The 20,031-nt window shown below is 42.7% G+C and overlaps 4 protein-coding genes and 1 pseudogene across 4 annotated transcripts; 2 read left to right on the top strand and 3 right to left on the bottom strand.

Annotated features, from left to right (window-relative positions):
• Positions 1 to 945: 945 nt before the first annotated feature.
• LOC129108271 (agouti-related protein-like) lies at positions 946 to 2,751 on the top strand. Its single transcript, XM_054620005.1, has 3 exons — positions 946 to 1,093; positions 2,326 to 2,423; positions 2,560 to 2,751. Exons 1-3 carry the CDS (start codon positions 955 to 957, stop codon positions 2,749 to 2,751), a joined length of 429 nt encoding a protein of 142 aa, XP_054475980.1. The 5' UTR covers positions 946 to 954.
• Positions 2,752 to 3,080: 329 nt separating this feature from the next.
• LOC129107342 (chymotrypsin A-like) lies at positions 3,081 to 5,460 on the bottom strand (annotated as a pseudogene).
• Positions 5,461 to 7,376: 1,916 nt separating this feature from the next.
• Positions 7,377 to 9,173, top strand: agrp (agouti related neuropeptide). Its single transcript, XM_054618797.1, has 3 exons — positions 7,377 to 7,515; positions 8,748 to 8,845; positions 8,982 to 9,173. Exons 1-3 carry the CDS (start codon positions 7,377 to 7,379, stop codon positions 9,171 to 9,173), a joined length of 429 nt encoding a protein of 142 aa, XP_054474772.1.
• Positions 9,174 to 9,502: 329 nt separating this feature from the next.
• On the bottom strand, positions 9,503 to 11,915 carry LOC129107323 (chymotrypsin A-like). Its single transcript, XM_054618785.1, has 7 exons — positions 11,856 to 11,915; positions 11,171 to 11,274; positions 10,943 to 11,022; positions 10,781 to 10,859; positions 10,512 to 10,692; positions 9,810 to 9,943; positions 9,503 to 9,718 (listed from the first exon to the last, which is right to left on the bottom strand). The coding sequence occupies exons 1-7, from the start codon at positions 11,905 to 11,907 to the stop codon at positions 9,557 to 9,559; spliced, it is 792 nt and encodes a 263-aa protein (XP_054474760.1). The 5' UTR covers positions 11,908 to 11,915; the 3' UTR covers positions 9,503 to 9,556.
• A 5,488-nt stretch (positions 11,916 to 17,403) lies between these two features.
• Positions 17,404 to 19,830, bottom strand: LOC129107313 (chymotrypsin B-like). Its single transcript, XM_054618774.1, has 7 exons — positions 19,757 to 19,830; positions 19,257 to 19,360; positions 19,088 to 19,167; positions 18,503 to 18,584; positions 18,237 to 18,417; positions 17,766 to 17,899; positions 17,404 to 17,634 (listed from the first exon to the last, which is right to left on the bottom strand). Exons 1-7 carry the CDS (start codon positions 19,806 to 19,808, stop codon positions 17,473 to 17,475), a joined length of 795 nt encoding a protein of 264 aa, XP_054474749.1. The 5' UTR covers positions 19,809 to 19,830; the 3' UTR covers positions 17,404 to 17,472.
• Between the last annotated feature and the right edge of the window lie 201 nt (positions 19,831 to 20,031).

Here is a 20,031-nt window from a genome sequence, read left to right as displayed (position 1 = left end):
TTTCTTCTTTTTGAGCAGTGGAATGATAATATGTCAGCTCGGTTTTGTCCTGTTTGGTGACAGTGATGGATGGGGAGGAACCTGCTGAATGTCACACAGGAGACTCTACAGAGGTTCAACTTCCTGCGTTGGAGCAGGAAGTTCATCCTCTGTAGAGTCTCCTGTGTGACATTCAGCAGGTTCCTCCCCACCTGAAAACCTGTTTTTTCACTTCTCAAAGTAGCTCGTCTTTGCGTCTTTAATCTCCTCCTCCTTCTCCTCCTTCTCCTCCTTCTCCTTCTCCTCCTCCTCCTCCTCCTCCTCCTCCTCCTCGGCCTGACGAAGCTGAGAGTTCTGCAGAAAACCAGGGTTTATGTTATAGTTTCAGTTGGCACACAGACGTGTCCTCACAATAGCTGATGCAGTAGAAGCACTAAGTAAAAGAAGACAGAAATACTCCATTTAGGTACAAGTATCACAAAGTGTACAACACTGGAGTAAAGGTTACTGACATTCTAAACCAAAACGCAGCAGAAGAGCCTCAGAGACAGATGTTCTGGTCTTCTCTCCCTGATGGAGGTTCAGAACTGATGACACAACTTGTTTTTATCGGAAGAAATGCAGTTTCTATTTCACCCAAACAAGAAGAAACCTCATCCAACGTTCTATCGAGAAACGTATGAGTTCACTCGTGAACACTCTAAACACTCTGCTGGTTTTCTGTGTAACAAACATCACTGATCTGTTAATGTAAAGACATTATCTCTAATATCACTCCAGAAATTTTCAAAGACACTGAACTCTTATAAAGAATAAATTAACTGAGCAATGATCCTGTTTCCAACTTTCAGAGGCCCTTGAAGGAGAAGCTGAGGATTGTTGGAGTTGTGGTGCAGACGGTCTCTTCTTCTTCTTCTTCTTCTTCTTCTTCTTCTTCTTCTTCTTCTTCTTCCTCTTCTTGTCTGTGACGGCAGGATGTTCGGCTCCGTGCTGCTCTGCTGTTGGTCCTTCGGTCTGCTGCGTCTCTCTTCCTCTCTGGTTCATGGAAACATCCAGCTGGACGACGGTCCGGCCGCCGGTCGCCGCAGCGACACCTCTTACCTGTCCGACATCGGTCAGTAACACCCGGCCAATCAGAGAGCTCGCCTGTCACCTGACACACCACAGCGAGGCTGAAAGAATTATCCACTACTACGTTAATGTGCCGGTTGTTCTAACAGAAACAGAAACAATATCTGATCTCAACCAATAATACACAATAATAAAACACATTTAACAAGAGTGTGTGATTTCAATGGTAAAACCTTTCTGGTTTGTATAGAATATGTGTTAAATTAAGTTGTGTGAAACATAAAGTTCTAAAGATACGACTCTAAATAAAAACAATTCAATCAATATCCAATCAGTGACAAAACAGAGGCCTCCTCCATTCTGCAGGCCGGTGCCACATGACCTTCAGGAACCTGGTGTTCAAGAATTCTTTACCTACAATAAATCATGCACCATAATTCTTAGATATCCCACTAAATGATTTCTCATTTTAACATCAAACCAGCAGACCGCTGTTTGTTCCTTGTGAGGAAAAAAAAGCTAACGGTGATGTTTTTTGTCTAATAACACTTCTGTAATTATTATAACCCAAACTACGATCTTTTCCTAAATCTAACTAAGTAGTTTTCTTGTATAAACCTAACTATGTCGTTTCTGTGAAGACAGAGGTTTATTTTGAAAAGACTGTTTTCATGTAACAGTTTTTTTTTTTTTAGCCCCTTGAATAGTCTACATGTGGGGCCACGAATAAATGTCACCAAAAATGTAATATATTTGTTTTTCATCCTTAGAGATGCCTTTGTTATGCTTATTGCCCACAAACCAGTTAAGTTTATTTAGACCACAGTCTGATGCAGCTTCCACATGTCCCACCAAAAGAAGAAGACCTGGTTGTAGATATTTTAACCCCATCAATAATTCTAAAAGTTTTTTATTAAATGCATGGATTTAGTTTTTTGGGACATTTTATTAACTCTTTCCATACCTCCCGTTAGTCACCCTCTCTGAGTGTTAAAGAACTGTATCATCTGCATACAGGCGAATTATGCACTTTGTCAGCTTTGTTAAAAGGTTATTCATTTATATGTCGAAGGTCCGAGTAGTCCTCCCTGTGGTACACCATGACTGCACAAAACATGCTGATGATGATCAAACTGACTTCTTCCTTGTAGATGGGATTCAAACCATTTGTGCAGAGACAGAGCCAAGCTTTTTAAGAGGAGAAATAATTCAGCAGAGAATGATCTTGATGAAGGTGTACCGTAACACAGCAGGTGTGTTTTTTGTGTCCTGCAGAGAGAAGCCACGCCCCAGACCCTGTGCATGACCCCGCCCTCTTACCTGACGACTCACTGGAGGATCACTTTCTGATGGACGCAGGGTCCTACGACGAGGTCGGTGTGGTTTCTTTAAAGATACAGGACTCTCCATGATTTTGTTCAAGAGCACAAAAACCTGAAGCTTCCATCTTCCTTTCAGCAGTAAATACATCTATTTCCTGTTTCAGTACATTTACTTCCTGTTTTCCAGGATTCGTCAGCGGCCTTGCAGCTTCAGGGTCGGGCCATGCGTTCACCGCGTCGCTGCATCCCCCACCAGCAGTCGTGTCTGGGTTACCCGCTGCCCTGCTGCGACCCCTGTGACACCTGCTACTGCCGCTTCTTCAACGCCTACTGCTACTGCCGCCGGGTCGGCCACGCCTGCCCACCCAGACGCACCTGACAACGCACCTGACGCCGAGACGCTGCTGACTGGAAACATGTTAATGTTCCTTTTGTTGCTTTTTGTGTAATAAACGACTGCTGAGGAAAATCTATATTTGTCAGGTCAAATTTATGTGTTTTGTGTCAGTAATCCTGAAAACACAACATGTCAACATGCTAATCAATTAATTAGGAAATTAATACAAATAAAGGAACAGTTTAGAGGTGTTGTTAGGAATATATTTGGAACTTTGAGGAAGGCTAGCTGTTACCCCCTGTATCCAGTCTTTATGCTACACCCGGCTAACACATCCTAAATCCATCATGAACAAATGACAACCACAGATCTGTTTCAGAGTTTCTGTGTTTTATTGATGATCAGGTTCAAACAGTCTGTCATGCTTAGTGGGCAGCGATGATCTGATCCATCCAGGCACGGAGCTCGGTGACGCGGGCGTACACGCCGGGAATTGTGGGAGTACAGGTTCCACTGCCCCAGGACACGATACCGACCAGGGTCCAGGCTCCGGCCTTCTGACAGACCAGAGGACCGCCAGAGTCGCCCTGAAAACAACAGACAAATAAAGAACACCATGTAAACAACACAACCTCAGGATCAACCCTGTGACATCTTTCGTATGTTTGCACCACCCACCATGCAGAAGAAGCTCCATCGGCTCCGGCGCAGATCATCAGGTTGGTGATCTTGTTGCCCCAGAAACGACGGCAGTCGTCGTTGGTCAGCAGGGGAGGGCGGCCTGCTGCAGCAGGGCGGGGGTGTCAGGAGCTGCAACACACAAACACTTCAAACATCACGCACAGACATTCATACTGACACAGTCTGAGCTGGAGGTCTACATGCTGCATGCTGCCCCCAGTGGTTTAAGGGTGTCATGGTTCCTCCATCATGTCCTGAAACACTGAGTCCCATCATGTTGGCTGATTTTTTTTTTTTAAACCCCTTGAATTACATGTACTGGGTTCACCTGAACAAAGGTGAGTTATTAGTTTCATAGATAATCAGAAACCTGAGTATGGTCAGAGTCCATATGCACTGTAAAAATAATCCTTATTTAATAGCATAAATAGCATAAACTTCTAGGTCAGGACTTATTAAAATTATGTTTCAGCATTAAAAGGAAAAACTGAAGTTCTTCCACAACCAAGCTCAATATCTGTTCTGATCATTTACATTGATTCGAGTTCCACATGAAGACCCAGTGAGCCCTCCCAGGACCTCCTTCTGACTAACTGCCACCGATAACCATCGCTGTTAAAGTGCCTCATGCTCTCTCTCCAGGCCCCGCCCCTACTCTCCACCGATTGGCCAGTTGATGCAGGTGGTCTCACCGTTGTAGCGGGTCAGTCCCCAGCCGCTGGTCACACACTTCATGCCTCCGGGGAAGTTGTCTCCGGTCTCGGCCACACACACGGGGGCAACACGCATGTTCATCTGGGCGGGGCTGGCCAGCTTGATGAGCAGGATGTCGTTGTTGATGGTGTAGCCGTTGTAATTCTGGTGCTTGAACACCTGACAGGAAATGACATCGTTATGGCCGGCGAACACACACAGGTAGACGTTGAGATGAGACCAGAAGCTGATGGTGTTTGTCACTCACCTTGCCGACCCTCATGACCTGGATGTCCTCAGCATTGGAGGAGCGGTCGTGTTCTCCGAGGATCACTCGGTGGGACGTCCTGCAGGGAACAGGGCGGATACATGAGGCGGCCATTTTGTTAAAAAACAAAATGCTGAATAATCCCCTGACAGATGTAGTTACCTGACGTTGCAGTGAGCGGCTGTCACCACCCAGTTCTCATTGACGAGAGAGCCGCCGCAGAAATGGAAGCCGGTGTAATCCTGAAACAACAAGAACAACAAGAATGAGACCACATGTTGACTGTGTGTGTGTGTGTGTGTGTGTGTGTGTGTGTGTGTGTGTGTGTGTGTGTGTGTGTGTGTGTGTGTGTGTGTGTGTTTTACCTGCAGGGACACCTGCCAGGGCCAGGAGTGTGGCACAGACTCCTCACCGTTTACAATACGAGAGTACCCGGTGATGACGGGAGCAATGGCGGGAGAGCCGCAACCTGATGACATCATCAAGAGATCATTAAAAACGACAACGTGAAGGTGAAAGTTCATTCTTGACCTTCAGGAAGAGCTTCTTTCAAAAAGAATCAAACGTTCAGTGATACTGATCAGACATGGTAGAGAGCTTCAGAGCAGCTTGTACCTGAACTTTGAGGTTTTTTATTTAATGACACAAAACAACTTCGGGACAACGCTCATCCCATTTCCACTGATGATGACTGAATTTATCGGAAAAAACAATTGTTACTAAGTCGATATTTCAGTTGAAATTTGTATTATTTAGTAAATTGGCCTTCTATTATTTTGAGGCCATTTAGCGTACCAATATTCAGCACTAATAAAACGTTGAATGTATTTTGATATTAATTGAATGATTTAAGAATGATCCCTGCATTGTTTGGACCACTGATATTCAATGGTTTCTTCACTTCACATCCAGTTAACAGAAAGCTAAACATAATAACAATCAAAAACGGTTGTTAAATAAAGCAATAAATAAGTAATCGTTAACTGTTGACTGAAACCATCTGCAGCTGCACCCCTGGCTGTTACACTGATGTCAAAGCTTTTGTCTCACCGTAGGCGGCGCCGACGAAGGCGAGGCAGGAGAGGATCCACAAGAAGGCCATGACTGGATGATGTCGGTTCTGTGTGAGCGAGGAGCTTTTATACAACCAGGGAGCGATCTGATTGGACAGGACAGAAGGGGACATCTTATCAGAGACGGTGGGAGTCAGAACAGGTGGAGCTGACGGAGAGTTTTCCTCCAGAGGAGGCTGGAACGTGAAGGTTAGAGACGTGATAATGAATCTGACATACTCGTTTAACGTGAGATTATCAGAGTTCAGAAAACTCAGACCAAACTCACAGGATTTTATATTAATTCTAGTAGAGATCTACAAAGTTCCGAAAGAAAGGATCTTAGTAAGGAATAGTTTCACAATTGATAAATCTGTTTATTGTGTCAGCTAACTGATTGTTATATTTCATAAAATATTGAAAAACATCGGTCTCAGTTTCTGACGTCTTCAAATGCCTTGTTTTGTCTGACAGCCCAAAACCCAAAGAGAGTCAGTCTACTGTGAGATAAAACAGAGAAAATCTGTTGATTATCAGTTTTTTTTAATCAATTAATCAATGACTCGACAAATAATTTCAACTTTATTCTGAAGATCAGAGATCTGTGTCAGAAATAACGACACAAACCACAGACTTCATAAAAAAAATCACACATGAATGAATAAATGTCTACATTTTTAAATGTTGGTTTCATACCATTTATATTACATTAAACTACATTATATACCATAATAACTCAAATGAAATAATGAAAAATCTATCTCAGAGTCCTTCACAACCTGTTACTTAAAACACATAAATGTAAAAGACAATACTTGTTCTAAACAAAAACTACTCATTGCTACAGACAACACACTGTTAATGTCCCCAAACAAAGAAAAGCAATTAATATACATTTCACCAAAACAGATCTAAATTACAATATCACTTTTTTTTTAGTTGAGCTTTCTACATCTCCCGTTTCTCTAAGTAGTAAATAACCGAATCATCTGCATACAAACGGATTATGCACTTAAGCGGTCTTGGAGGATTAATCCAAGATTGGGTGGCGTCCTAAATTTAATCTAATGTTGAATTATATTTCTGCTTAAACAACTTGTGTCTGATAGCTGAAGCAGAGTGCCATCACTCCCCATTATCTTTTCACACATGTTCATGAGTTTAGGATTCATACATTTTTTGATAGTAAATATTATTATTAAATCTGTAATTACCATTGCTGCATGGAGTAGAATTCCTCTCTGGGGGTTTAGGAATGGAGCATAAGGGTTAAAGAAAAGTGACAAACAGTGTAAAACAGTCTGAAACTAAGAGATGGAGAAAATCCACTTTGTTCCGACAAAATGTTCACCTGCCCACTATCCTCACCTGGCACAAATCTATCATTGAGATAATCGACACATAAAAACTCAGAGTCCAAATTATGAGTAAATCATTTTTTTATTTTCGAAATACTCCATTTAGGTACAAGTATCACAAAGTGTACAACACTGGAGTAAAGGTTACTGACATTCTAAACCAAAACGCAGCAGAAGAGCCTCAGAGACAGATGTTCTGGTCTTCTCTCCCTGATGGAGGTTCAGAACTGATGACACAACTTGTTTTTATCGGAAGAAATGCAGTTTCTATTTCACCCAAACAAGAAGAAACCTCATCCAACGTTCTATCGAGAAACGTATGAGTTCACTCGTGAACACTCTAAACACTCTGCTGGTTTTCTGTGTAACAAACATCACTGATCTGTTAATGTAAAGACATTATCTCTAATATCACTCCAGAAATTTTCAAAGACACTGAACTCTTATAAAGAATAAATTAACTGAGCAATGATCCTGTTTCCAACTTTCAGAGGCCCTTGAAGGAGAAGCTGAGGATTGTTGGAGTTGTGGTGCAGACGGTCTCTTCTTCTTCTTCTTCTTCTTCTTCTTCTTCTTCTTCTTCTTCTTCTTCCTCTTCTTGTCTGTGACGGCAGGATGTTCGGCTCCGTGCTGCTCTGCTGTTGGTCCTTCGGTCTGCTGCGTCTCTCTTCCTCTCTGGTTCATGGAAACATCCAGCTGGACGACGGTCCGGCCGCCGGTCGCCGCAGCGACACCTCTTACCTGTCCGACATCGGTCAGTAACACCCGGCCAATCAGAGAGCTCGCCTGTCACCTGACACACCACAGCGAGGCTGAAAGAATTATCCACTACTACGTTAATGTGCCGGTTGTTCTAACAGAAACAGAAACAATATCTGATCTCAACCAATAATACACAATAATAAAACACATTTAACAAGAGTGTGTGATTTCAATGGTAAAACCTTTCTGGTTTGTATAGAATATGTGTTAAATTAAGTTGTGTGAAACATAAAGTTCTAAAGATACGACTCTAAATAAAAACAATTCAATCAATATCCAATCAGTGACAAAACAGAGGCCTCCTCCATTCTGCAGGCCGGTGCCACATGACCTTCAGGAACCTGGTGTTCAAGAATTCTTTACCTACAATAAATCATGCACCATAATTCTTAGATATCCCACTAAATGATTTCTCATTTTAACATCAAACCAGCAGACCGCTGTTTGTTCCTTGTGAGGAAAAAAAAGCTAACGGTGATGTTTTTTGTCTAATAACACTTCTGTAATTATTATAACCCAAACTACGATCTTTTCCTCAATCTAACTAAGTAGTTTTCTTGTATAAACCTAACTATGTCGTTTCTGTGAAGACAGAGGTTTATTTTGAAAAGACTGTTTTCATGTAACAGTTTTTTTTTTAAACCCCTTGAATAGTCTACATGTGGGGCCACGAATAAATGTCACCAAAAATGTAATATATTTGTTTTTCATCCTTAGAGATGCCTTTGTTATGCTTATTGCCCACAAACCAGTTAAGTTTATTTAGACCACAGTCTGATGCAGCTTCCACACTGTCCCACCAAAAGAAGAAGACCTGGTTGTAGATATTTTAACCCCATCAATAATTCTAAAAGTTTTTTTATTAAATGCATGGATTTAGTTTTTTGGGACATTTTATTAACTCTTTCCATACCTCCCGTTAGTCACCCTCTCTGAGTGTTAAAGAACTGTATCATCTGCATACAGGCGAATTATGCACTTTGTCAGCTTTGTTAAAAGGTTATTCATTTATATGTCGAAGGTCCGAGTAGTCCTCCCTGTGGTACACCATGACTGCACAAAACATGCTGATGATGATCAAACTGACTTCTTCCTTGTAGATGGGATTCAAACCATTTGTGCAGAGACAGAGCCAAGCTTTTTAAGAGGAGAAATAATTCAGCAGAGAATGATCTTGATGAAGGTGTACCGTAACACAGCAGGTGTGTTTTTTGTGTCCTGCAGAGAGAAGCCACGCCCCAGACCCTGTGCATGACCCCGCCCTCTTACCTGACGACTCACTGGAGGATCACTTTCTGATGGACGCAGGGTCCTACGACGAGGTCGGTGTGGTTTCTTTAAAGATACAGGACTCTCCATGATTTTGTTCAAGAGCACAAAAACCTGAAGCTTCCATCTTCCTTTCAGCAGTAAATACATCTATTTCCTGTTTCAGTACATTTACTTCCTGTTTTCCAGGATTCGTCAGCGGCCTTGCAGCTTCAGGGTCGGGCCATGCGTTCACCGCGTCGCTGCATCCCCCACCAGCAGTCGTGTCTGGGTTACCCGCTGCCCTGCTGCGACCCCTGTGACACCTGCTACTGCCGCTTCTTCAACGCCTACTGCTACTGCCGCCGGGTCGGCCACGCCTGCCCACCCAGACGCACCTGACAACGCACCTGACGCCGAGACGCTGCTGACTGGAAACATGTTAATGTTCCTTTTGTTGCTTTTTGTGTAATAAACGACTGCTGAGGAAAATCTATATTTGTCAGGTCAAATTTATGTGTTTTGTGTCAGTAATCCTGAAAACACAACATGTCAACATGCTAATCAATTAATTAGGAAATTAATACAAATAAAGGAACAGTTTAGAGGTGTTGTTAGGAATATATTTGGAACTTTGAGGAAGGCTAGCTGTTACCCCCTGTATCCAGTCTTTATGCTACACCCGGCTAACACATCCTAAATCCATCATGAACAAATGACAACCACAGATCTGTTTCAGAGTTTCTGTGTTTTATTGATGATCAGGTTCAAACAGTCTGTCATGCTTAGTGGGCAGCGATGATCTGATCCATCCAGGCACGGAGCTCGGTGACGCGGGCGTACACGCCGGGAATTGTGGGAGTACAGGTTCCACTGCCCCAGGACACGATACCGACCAGGGTCCAGGCTCCGGCCTTCTGACAGACCAGAGGACCGCCAGAGTCGCCCTGAAAACAACAGACAAATAAAGAACACCATGTAAACAACACAACCTCAGGATCAACCCTGTGACATCTTTCGTATGTTTGCACCACCCACCATGCAGGAAGAAGCTCCATCGGCTCCGGCGCAGATCATCAGGTTGGTGATCTTGTTGCCCCAGAAACGACGGCAGTCGTCGTTGGTCAGCAGGGGGAGGGCGGCCTGCTGCAGCAGGGCGGGGGTGTCAGGAGCTGCAACACACAAACACTTCAAACATCACGCACAGACATTCATACTGACACAGTCTGAGCTGGAGGTCTACATGCTGCATGCTGCCCCCAGTGGTTTAAGGGTGTCATGGTTCCTCCATCATGTCCTGAAACACTGAGTCCCATCATGTTGGCTGATTTTTTTTTTTTTTTTTAAACCCCTTGAATTACATGTACTGGGTTCACCTGAACAAAGGTGAGTTATTAGTTTCATAGATAATCAGAAACCTGAGTATGGTCAGAGTCCATATGCACTGTAAAAATAATCCTTATTTAATAGCATAAATAGCATAAACTTCTAGGTCAGGACTTATTAAAATTATGTTTCAGCATTAAAAGGAAAAACTGAAGTTCTTCCACAACCAAGCTCAATATCTGTTCTGATCATTTACATTGATTCGAGTTCCACATGAAGACCCAGTGAGCCCTCCCAGGACCTCCTTCTGACTAACTGCCACCGATAACCATCGCTGTTAAAGTGCCTCATGCTCTCTCTCCAGGCCCCGCCCCTACTCTCCACCGATTGGCCAGTTGATGCAGGTGGTCTCACCGTTGTAGCGGGTCAGTCCCCAGCCGCTGGTCACACACTTCATGCCTCCGGGGAAGTTGTCTCCGGTCTCGGCCACACACACGGGGGCAACACGCATGTTCATCTGGGCGGGGCTGGCCAGCTTGATGAGCAGGATGTCGTTGTTGATGGTGTAGCCGTTGTAATTCTGGTGCTTGAACACCTGACAGGAAATGACATCGTTATGGCCGGCGAACACACACAGGTAGACGTTGAGATGAGACCAGAAGCTGATGGTGTTTGTCACTCACCTTGCCGACCCTCATGACCTGGATGTCCTCAGCATTGGAGGAGCGGTCGTGTTCTCCGAGGATCACTCGGTGGGACGTCCTGCAGGGAACAGGGCGGATACATGAGGCGGCCATTTTGTTAAAAAAGAAAATGCTGAATAATCCCCTGACAGATGTAGTTACCTGACGTTGCAGTGAGCGGCTGTCACCACCCAGTTCTCATTGACGAGAGAGCCGCCGCAGAAATGGAAGCCGGTGTAATCCTGAGACAACAAGAACAACAAGAATGAGACCACATGTTGACTGTGTGTGTGTGTGTGTGTGTGTGTGTGTGTGTGTGTGTGTGTGTGTGTGTGTGTGTGTGTGTGTGTGTGTGTGTGTGTGTGTGTGTGTGTGTGTGTGTTGTTTTACCTGCAGGGACACCTGCCAGGGCCAGGAGTGTGGCACAGACTCCTCACCGTTTACAATACGAGAGTACCCGGTGATGACGGGAGCGATGGCGGGAGAGCCGCAACCTGATGACATCATCAAGAGATCATTAAAAACGACAACGTGAAGGTGAAAGTTCATTCTTGACCTTCAGGAAGAGCTTCTTTCAAAAAGAATCAAACGTTCAGTGATACTGATCAGACATGGTAGAGAGCTTCAGAGCAGCTTGTACCTGAACTTTGAGGTTTTTTATTTAATGACACAAAACAACTTCGGGACAACGCTCATCCCATTTCCACTGATGATGACTGAATTTATCGGAAAAAACAATTGTTACTAAGTCGATATTTCAGTTGAAATTTGTATTATTTAGTAAATTGGCCTTCTATTATTTTGAGGCCATTTAGCGTACCAATATTCAGCACTAATAAAACGTTGAATGTATTTTGATATTAATTTAATGATTTAAGAATGATCCCTGCATTGTTTGGACCACTGATATTCAATGGTTTCTTCACTTCACATCCAGTTAACAGAAAGCTAAACATAATAACAATCAAAAACGGTTGTTAAATAAAGCAATAAATAAGTAATCGTTAACTGTTGACTGAAACCATCTGCAGCTGCACCCCTGGCTGTTACACTGATGTCAAAGCTTTTGTCTCACCGTAGGCGGCGCCGACGAAGGCGAGGCAGGAGAGGATCCACAAGAAGGCCATGACTGGATGATGTCGGTTCTGTGTGAGCGAGGAGCTTTTATACAACCAGGGAGCGATCTGATTGGACAGGACAGAAGGGGACATCTTATCAGAGACGGTGGGAGTCAGAACAGGTGGAGCTGACGGAGAGTTTTCCTCCAGAGGAGGCTGGAACGTGAAGGTTAGAGACGTGATAATGAATCTGACATACTCGTTTAACGTGAGATTATCAGAGTTCAGAAAACTCAGACCAAACTCACAGGATTTTATATTAATTCTAGTAGAGATCAACAAAGTTCCGAAAGAAAGGATCTTAGTAAGGAATAGTTTCACAATTGATAAATCTGTTTATTGTGTCAGCTAACTGATTGTTATATTTCATAAAATATTGAAAAACATCGGTCTCAGTTTCTGACATCTTCAAATGCCTTGTTTTGTCTGACAGCCCAAAACCCAAAGAGAGTCAGTCTACTGTGAGATAAAACAGAGAATATCTGTTGATTATCATTTTTTTTTTTAATCAATTAATCAATGACTCGACAAATAATTTCAACTTTATTCTGAAGATCAGAGATCTGTGTCAGAAATAACGACACAAACCACAGACTTCATAAAAAAAATCACACATGAATGAATAAATGTCTACATTTTTAAATGTTGGTTTCATACCATTTATATTACATTAAACTACATTATATACCATAATAACTCAAATGAAATAATGAAAAATCTATCTCAGAGTCCTTCACAACCTGTTACTTAAAACACATAAATGTAAAAGACAATACTTGTTCTAAACAAAAACTACTCATTGCTACAGACAACACACTGTTAATGTCCCCAAACAAAGAAAAGCAATTAATATACATTTCACCAAAACAGATCTAAATTACAATATCACTTTTTTTTTAGTTGAGCTTTCTACATCTCCCGTTTCTCTAAGTAGTAAATAACCGAATCATCTGCATACAAACGGATTATGCACTTAAGCGGTCTTGGAGGATTAATCCAAGATTGGGTGGCGTCCTAAATTTAATCTAATGTTGAATTATATTTCTGCTTAAACAACTTGTGTCTGATAGCTGAAGCAGAGTGCCATCACTCCCCATTATCTTTTCACACATGTTCATGAGTTTAGGATTCATACATTTTTTGATAGTAAATATTATTATTAAATCTGTAATTACCATTGCTGCATGGAGTAGAATTCCTCTCTGGGGGTTTAGGAATGGAGCATAAGGGTTAAAGAAAAGTGACAAACAGTGTAAAACAGTCTGAAACTAAGAGATGGAGAAAATCCACTTTGTTCCGACAAAATGTTCACCTGCCCACTATCCTCACCTGGCACAAATCTATCATTGAGATAATCGACACATAAAAACTCAGAGTCCAAATTATGAGTAAATCATTTTTTTATTTTCGTTTTTAGATGTGGCAGAACGAAGTAAACGTCTAGTTTACAATTAAGGTTTGTTACCTTTTACAGTTTTGACAAGTGTGATAACGTGCGAAATGGAGGTGGTGTCTGTGTGTATCTGTGTATGTGTGTGTGTGTGTGTGTGTGTGTGTGTGTGTGTGTGTGTGTGTGTGTGTGTGTGTGTGTGTGTGTGTGTGTGTGTGTGTGTGTGTGTGTGTGTGTGTGTGTGTGTGTGTGTGTGTGTGTGTGTGTGTGTGTGTGTGTGTGTGTGTGTGTGTGTGTGTGTGTGTGTGTGTGTGTGTGTGTGTGTGTGTGTGTGTGTGTGTGTGTGTGTGTGTGTGTGTGTGTGAGAGAGAGAGTATGTGTGTGTATGTGTCCATGTGTGTAAGGTCAGTTGGTGGAAAGATGTGTGTGTTTCCCAGCAGCAGAGTGTTTATCAGCAGCAGCTTGACCTGACGTTTCCCAGGTGTTGCATCATGACTTAAAACCTGCAGAGACACGTGAACAACAAACTGAATATCTATGAATTTAAACAGTTTACAAAAACATATCTGCTTAAGAAATGCAAGGAGAGACCACCAGGTCTAGATGATTTTTGAATATCTTTATTTAATTGCTGGTCCTCTCTGTCATTAAATTGTATATTTGTTCACAGACATGGAAGATAGCAAAAGTTTTTTCGCTTGCACCTTTTTCTGGCTCAAAAAGCCCCCTTTTAAGTTTGATGGCAGCTTTAGGAAATGTAAAGTAGATAATTATTTTTGTTCAAATACAACCTTATTTTGATGTTAAATAGTTACAGTATGTGGAAGAATTGTTAACAAACAATAAAATATATTATATTAAGATTAACATATCAGGTAATTCTGTACTGACATGAAATTAAACATAATCAATATACGGATTGAACATGTAAAAGAGACGCCAGGGGATAACCTTAGATTATAAATGATATAAACAAATAACATGAACATCACAACATTTTGAACAAAAGCTTGAAGAAGAGTTTTAGAATTTGTTGTTATTTTACAAGTTAATGCGCTAGGTCTGTTAAAGCTTGATTACTTTTTAAAGATTTTATGAAAGATTATAAATTACAAGTAGCTCAAAATGAAACGTCACGTCGTGCGTTGCTGATGTTACAGACATGCATGATGGACTCTCAGCAGAGATCCACTTATGCTTTGATCAGCTAACTCAGAAATATACTGGGGACATACAGCGGGTAAAATAAGTATTGAACACGTCACCATTTTCTCAGTAAATATATTTCTAAAGGTGCTATTGACATGAAATGTTCACCAGATGTCGGTAACAACCCAAGTAATCCATACATACAAAGAAAACCAAACAAATAAGTTCAGAAATTAAGTTATGTGTAATCAAATGGAATGACACAGGGAAAAAGTATTGAACACGCTTACTGAAATGTATTTAATACTTGGTACAGAAGCCTTTGTTGGTAATGACAGCTTCAAGACGCCTCCTGTATGGAGAAACTAGTGGCATGCATTGCTCAGGTGTGATTTTGGCCCATTCTTCCACACAAACAGTCTTCAGATCTTGAAGGTTCCGTGGGCCTCTTCTATGAACTCTGATCTTTAGTTCTTTCATAGAGTTTCTATTGGATTCAGGTCAGGTGATTGGCTGGGCCATTCTAGCACTTTTTTATTTTCTTTCTCTGAAACCAATGGAGAGTTTCCTTGGCTGTGTGTTTGGGATCATTGTCTTGCTGAAATGTCCACCCTCGTTTCATCTTCATCATCCTGCTAGATGGCAGCACATTTTTCCATTCATCCTTCCTTCAATTATATGAAGTTTGCCAGTGCCGTATGCTGAAAAACAGCCCCACACCATGATGTTCCACCTCCAAACTTCACTGTTGGTCTGGTGTTTTTTGGTGTTTTTGGGGTGATGTGCAGTGCCATTTGACCTCCAAACATGGTGTGTATTATGGCCTCCAAAGAGTTCCATGTTGGTCTCATCTGACCAGACTATATTCTCCCAGTATTTCACAGGCTTGTCTAAATGTTGTGCAGCAAACTTTAAACGAGCTTCAACATGCTTTTTCTTCAGCAGTGGAGTCTTGCGTGGTGAGCCTGCATACAGGCCACGGCGGTTGATGCATTACTTATTGTTTTCTTTGAAACAATTGTACCTGCTGATTCCAGGTCTTTCTGAAGCTCTCCACTAGTGGTCCTTGGCTCTTGGACAACTCATCTGATAATTATTTTCACGTTTCATGTTCTTTCCACTTCCGGATTATGGCCAACAGTGCTCACTGGAACATTCAGAAGTTTAGAAATCCTTCTGTAACCAATGCCATCAGTGCCTTTCTAGTCCTGCGATCACTCAAAGAGCTTTTACAGTACATGTTATTCACCCATTCAAACATCGATGGCTGATCCTTTGAGATCAAATTAGTGTTAAGTGTCTTGCCCAAGGACACATCGACATGGTCTTGGATGGAGATTGACTGGGGCGTCAGAAAGTTTGAATCAGAATGTGACCATTTGGGATGAGAACGTTTTGGAGATACACTCTTTGCAAACACTAAAGTTTGCTTTTTTCTCGATGAATAAACCCCATGAGTCTGAGACATAAAGAATCACAATAAAACAAAAAAGACATGTGACATACAGAAGTTAATGAAGATTTAAGCCTTTAGGGTGAGCTCAGACATCCGGAAGGGAGCTCGAGTGGCTCCTTGGTCGAAAGGGGCCAGCTGAGGTGGCTCGGGCATCTGATCAGTTTTTAAAGGTGCTTAATTCATAATTCAGAGCATATCTAGTGCCTCCATTTTCACTCTCAACATGGCGCCGGCTAAGCCAGTGGTTAGCAGCTAACGGTGCTAACGGTGCTAAGAATATTTAGCAATTTGTTAAAAAAAAATTGTGAGATTATAATGTGATTATTAAAATCACCACTCGATGTTGCAGCAGCAGATAGATTTCAGATGGTATCTTTGCTTTCCATGCCTTTTTGCACCTCCCTTTCTTCATGTGTTCAATACCTTTTCCCTGTGTCATTTCATGTCAATAGCACCTTTAGAAATATATTTACTGAGAAAAATGGTGACGTGTTCGATACTTATTTTACCCGCTGTAATTGCTAAAGATATTAAGTAAAAGGATTTAATCTCAATCTGCTAAACACAATGAACAAACACAATATGAAACAAAAACAAGATTCATGCTACACAGGGGTGTACAGAGTCATGTTCAACTGAAACTCATTTCCTGTTCATATTTTGTTCAAGAGGATACTTAAGATTGGTTCAACATTTTATTAAAACAATAAACCAAACATTTCAGTAGTGTGTAAACAATGATTTTTTGAGTAATAAATAAAAGGTAGAACTGGATAACAGTAGAAATCCCCCTCAGTACAGAATGAGAAATGTATTTAAATGGATGAATGGTTAATTTAAGGTTATTTAAGGATTAATGTTCATTAAGAATTACTATTTATTTGGATGAAGAAGAACATTGGCCTGATGACGTCATCAGTCATGTTATGATAATCAAGGAGGTTAAAGGTCATGGCTCTTTGCTGTTTGTAATAAACAGTATGAAGCTTAACACACACACACACACACACACACACACACACACACACACACACACACACACACACACACACACACACACGCAGGTCTGACCATCAGTTTGGGGTTCAGTTTATTTTTCCTACAACACGGGGACGGGAGGAGCCGGGGATCAAACCAGCGACCCTGTGATTAGAGCCGCTCTCTCTCTGCTCTCTGCTGAAGCCTCGCTAAGCTAACTTCAAGCTAACAGTCGGAAGGGCTCTGAACCTCCACCACCACCCATGTCGGACAGACATTTACCCAGCATGCATTGTGCAGTGATCTGACAGGTTGAGTCTGAATGGTCCGTTAAGTTATTTAATTTGTCTCTTGTGTTTATGTAAATAATAAAAATAATAATAAATACACTCATAAACAGTTCAGTTTAACGTGGACGTTAATTTCCACATAAAAACTCAGAAGGCTTGTGAGATTATAATGTGATTATTAAAATCACCACTAGATGTAGGAGCAGCATGTTGACACGAATCCAAACGACAAACTCAATCAGTGATTTGCAGTGTTTTTATTAACTTTCCTATTCCACATTCTCTGAGGAAGGACCGTAGCCTCTGAGCATTTAGTTGGCGGCGAGGATCTGGTCAACCCATCCACGGAGCGCGGTGACACGGGCGTAGACGGCGGGGGTGCTGGTGGAGCAACGGCTGCTTCCCCAGGAGACGATACCGACCAGAGTCCAGACGTTGTCCTTCTGACAGACCAGAGGGCCGCCAGAGTCGCCCTGAGAAAAGAATGACCAGGAGGTGATTAAGAGCAGCATTCCACTGAAAACAGTGATGAAAAAGATTTTCTGTAAAAGAATCTGAGTGATACGGGTGGGAGAGGTGAGACAGGATGTGGGCGGGGCCTCACCATGCAGGAAGTGGCTCCGGCTCCTCCACCACAGATCATCACGTCGGAGATGCTGCTGCCCCAGTGCTGCCTGCACTGCTGGTTGGACAGCAGGGGGAGGGCGGCCTGCTGCAGGTTGTTGGGAGTACTGGGAGCTGTGGGAGACGGTCAACACACACACACACGCACTCAGACACATATCCTCCTCCCCTTTCAGAGTAAAAGCATTGTTGGTGCAGAGTTGACGAAGTAAATCATTTAAGACTTTCTTTATTTAGCGGCTTTAATAGGGTAACTGTGTCTCAGATGGATATACGGTCATGTGACAAGGTCTTTAAATGTTTCTCTTAAATTTAAAGTGTGTTTGATTTAAATACTTTTTCTTCAGTTTCTAAACTAGATTTACTCTCTGTATTCATCCAGCTAGCAATAAATACTAAGTCAGTCAGATGCAGTGCATGTTGGGGGTTTGTTGGCTGGGGGGGGTCTCACCGTTGTAGCGGGTCAGACCCCATCCGCTGGTGACACAGCTCATGCCGGCGGGGAAAAGGTCGGAGGACTCGGCGAGGCAGATGGGGGACACGTTGGTTCCCAGGCGGGCGGGGGTGGCCAGCTTGATGAGGCTGATGTCGTTGTTGATGGTGCTGGGGTTCCACTTGGGGTGGGTGAACACCTGGAGGAAGAGGAGGAGGGGTTAGTGGGGGGGGGGGGGGGATAGGTGTGTTCTGAAACCTGATTGGCTGACGGCTGGTTCTCACCCTGGAGGGCTTCAGCTTCTGGACGTCCTCGTTGGAGCCGTAGCCCTTATTGTGCTCTCCAGCGACCACGACGTGGTAGGTCCTGTACAGGAAACAGGAAGTACTTCTTTAAAGGGCCAGTTCACACAAAACCACACGACAAACATCCAGTTTCCTTTCTGTCGCTTTCTCTCTTTAGAAACATGAAACCGCAAAGCATCCTCCAGTTTACTTATATTACGTAAAAACAGTCGTAAAACGGTGATTTTCTCAAACCAGCAGAGAATGTTTCTACTAACAAGAATCCTGATATCTTCATCATCATCATCATCATCATCATCATCATCATCATCATCATCATCATCATCACTCTGTAGTTTATTCTGACACAAACCCACATACAAACACTCACTAGAGCACCACATGTGGATTCATCCGCCGCTCAAAATAGTCCCAAACAAAGTCCCTCTTTCCTCCTCTTCTTTTGATGAAAACTACCATGAATTACTGATAAACCTAAATGTGTCCGTCTTCAATGAGACCCAGACAGGAAGTCAGACAGGAAGTCAGACAGGAAGTCAGACGGACTGGTGGCGTTGAACTGACCTGACGTTGCAGTGAGCGGCGGTCACCACCCAGTTCTCGTTGATCAGAGATCCTCCACAGAAGTGGAAGCCGTTGGATTGCTGGGAGTTAAAAAACAAACTGAACTCACCAAACAACACACGAAGAAGAAAAGATGAATAAAGAAGAAGAAGAAGGTCAGCTGACTCACCTGCAGAGACACCTGCCAGGGCCAGGAGTGAGGCACCGCCTCCTCGCCGTTGACGATGCGGGCGTAGCCGCTCACCAGGGGGGTGATGGCGGGGACGCCGCAGCCTGAGAGGAGACAGGTGACCGACTTTAAAGGACTATTCTGCTCTTTTTAAACTCAACTATTTCTGCTTCTGTCACTTTATTGTTTGGCGACATGAACTTCATCCTTTACGGTTTGTTTCAGCACAGAGACATAAAGAGGTCAGTCTGCAGCTCTTATGTTTAACAAGCATCTGAAGTCTACAAGAAGTTTCATTCAGAGCTGGAACTTCCATCATTAACTGAAGTTTTTGTTGTTTGTATTTGATCCTAAAGGAATAATCTCACGTTTCTACTTCTGTTGATGTTTTTATCCACTAACATATGAATGAACTGAGTTTATCAGTAAATCTATCATCCGTATTCACAGACGACTCATTTTCCAAAAATCTAAACATTGGTTCAAACTCATTTTCTCACCGTAGGCGGCACTGACGAAGGCGAGGCAGGAAACGATCCAGAGGAAGGCCATGGTGATGATGAAGATGATGTGCTGGAGGACCGGGCTGCTCTTTTATCCTGGGAGTCCTCCGGGCCTCGGCCAATCAGAGTGGTCGGGGGTGTGTCCAGCTCAGCTGTCAGCTGGTTATCAGACCAGAAGCAGCGGCGGCGTTCTCACAGGGTCACACGCCCCGAACGCCAGCTCTCTGATTGGCTGCTGACGATTGCAATGCACACAAACCAGTCAGCACATG

This window comes from Anoplopoma fimbria, chromosome 2 (genome assembly GCF_027596085.1).
Source record: "Anoplopoma fimbria isolate UVic2021 breed Golden Eagle Sablefish chromosome 2, Afim_UVic_2022, whole genome shotgun sequence".
In the NCBI taxonomy this organism is placed as follows: domain Eukaryota; kingdom Metazoa; phylum Chordata; class Actinopteri; order Perciformes; family Anoplopomatidae; genus Anoplopoma; species Anoplopoma fimbria.
This window is presented reverse-complemented; position numbering and strand designations above follow the sequence as displayed.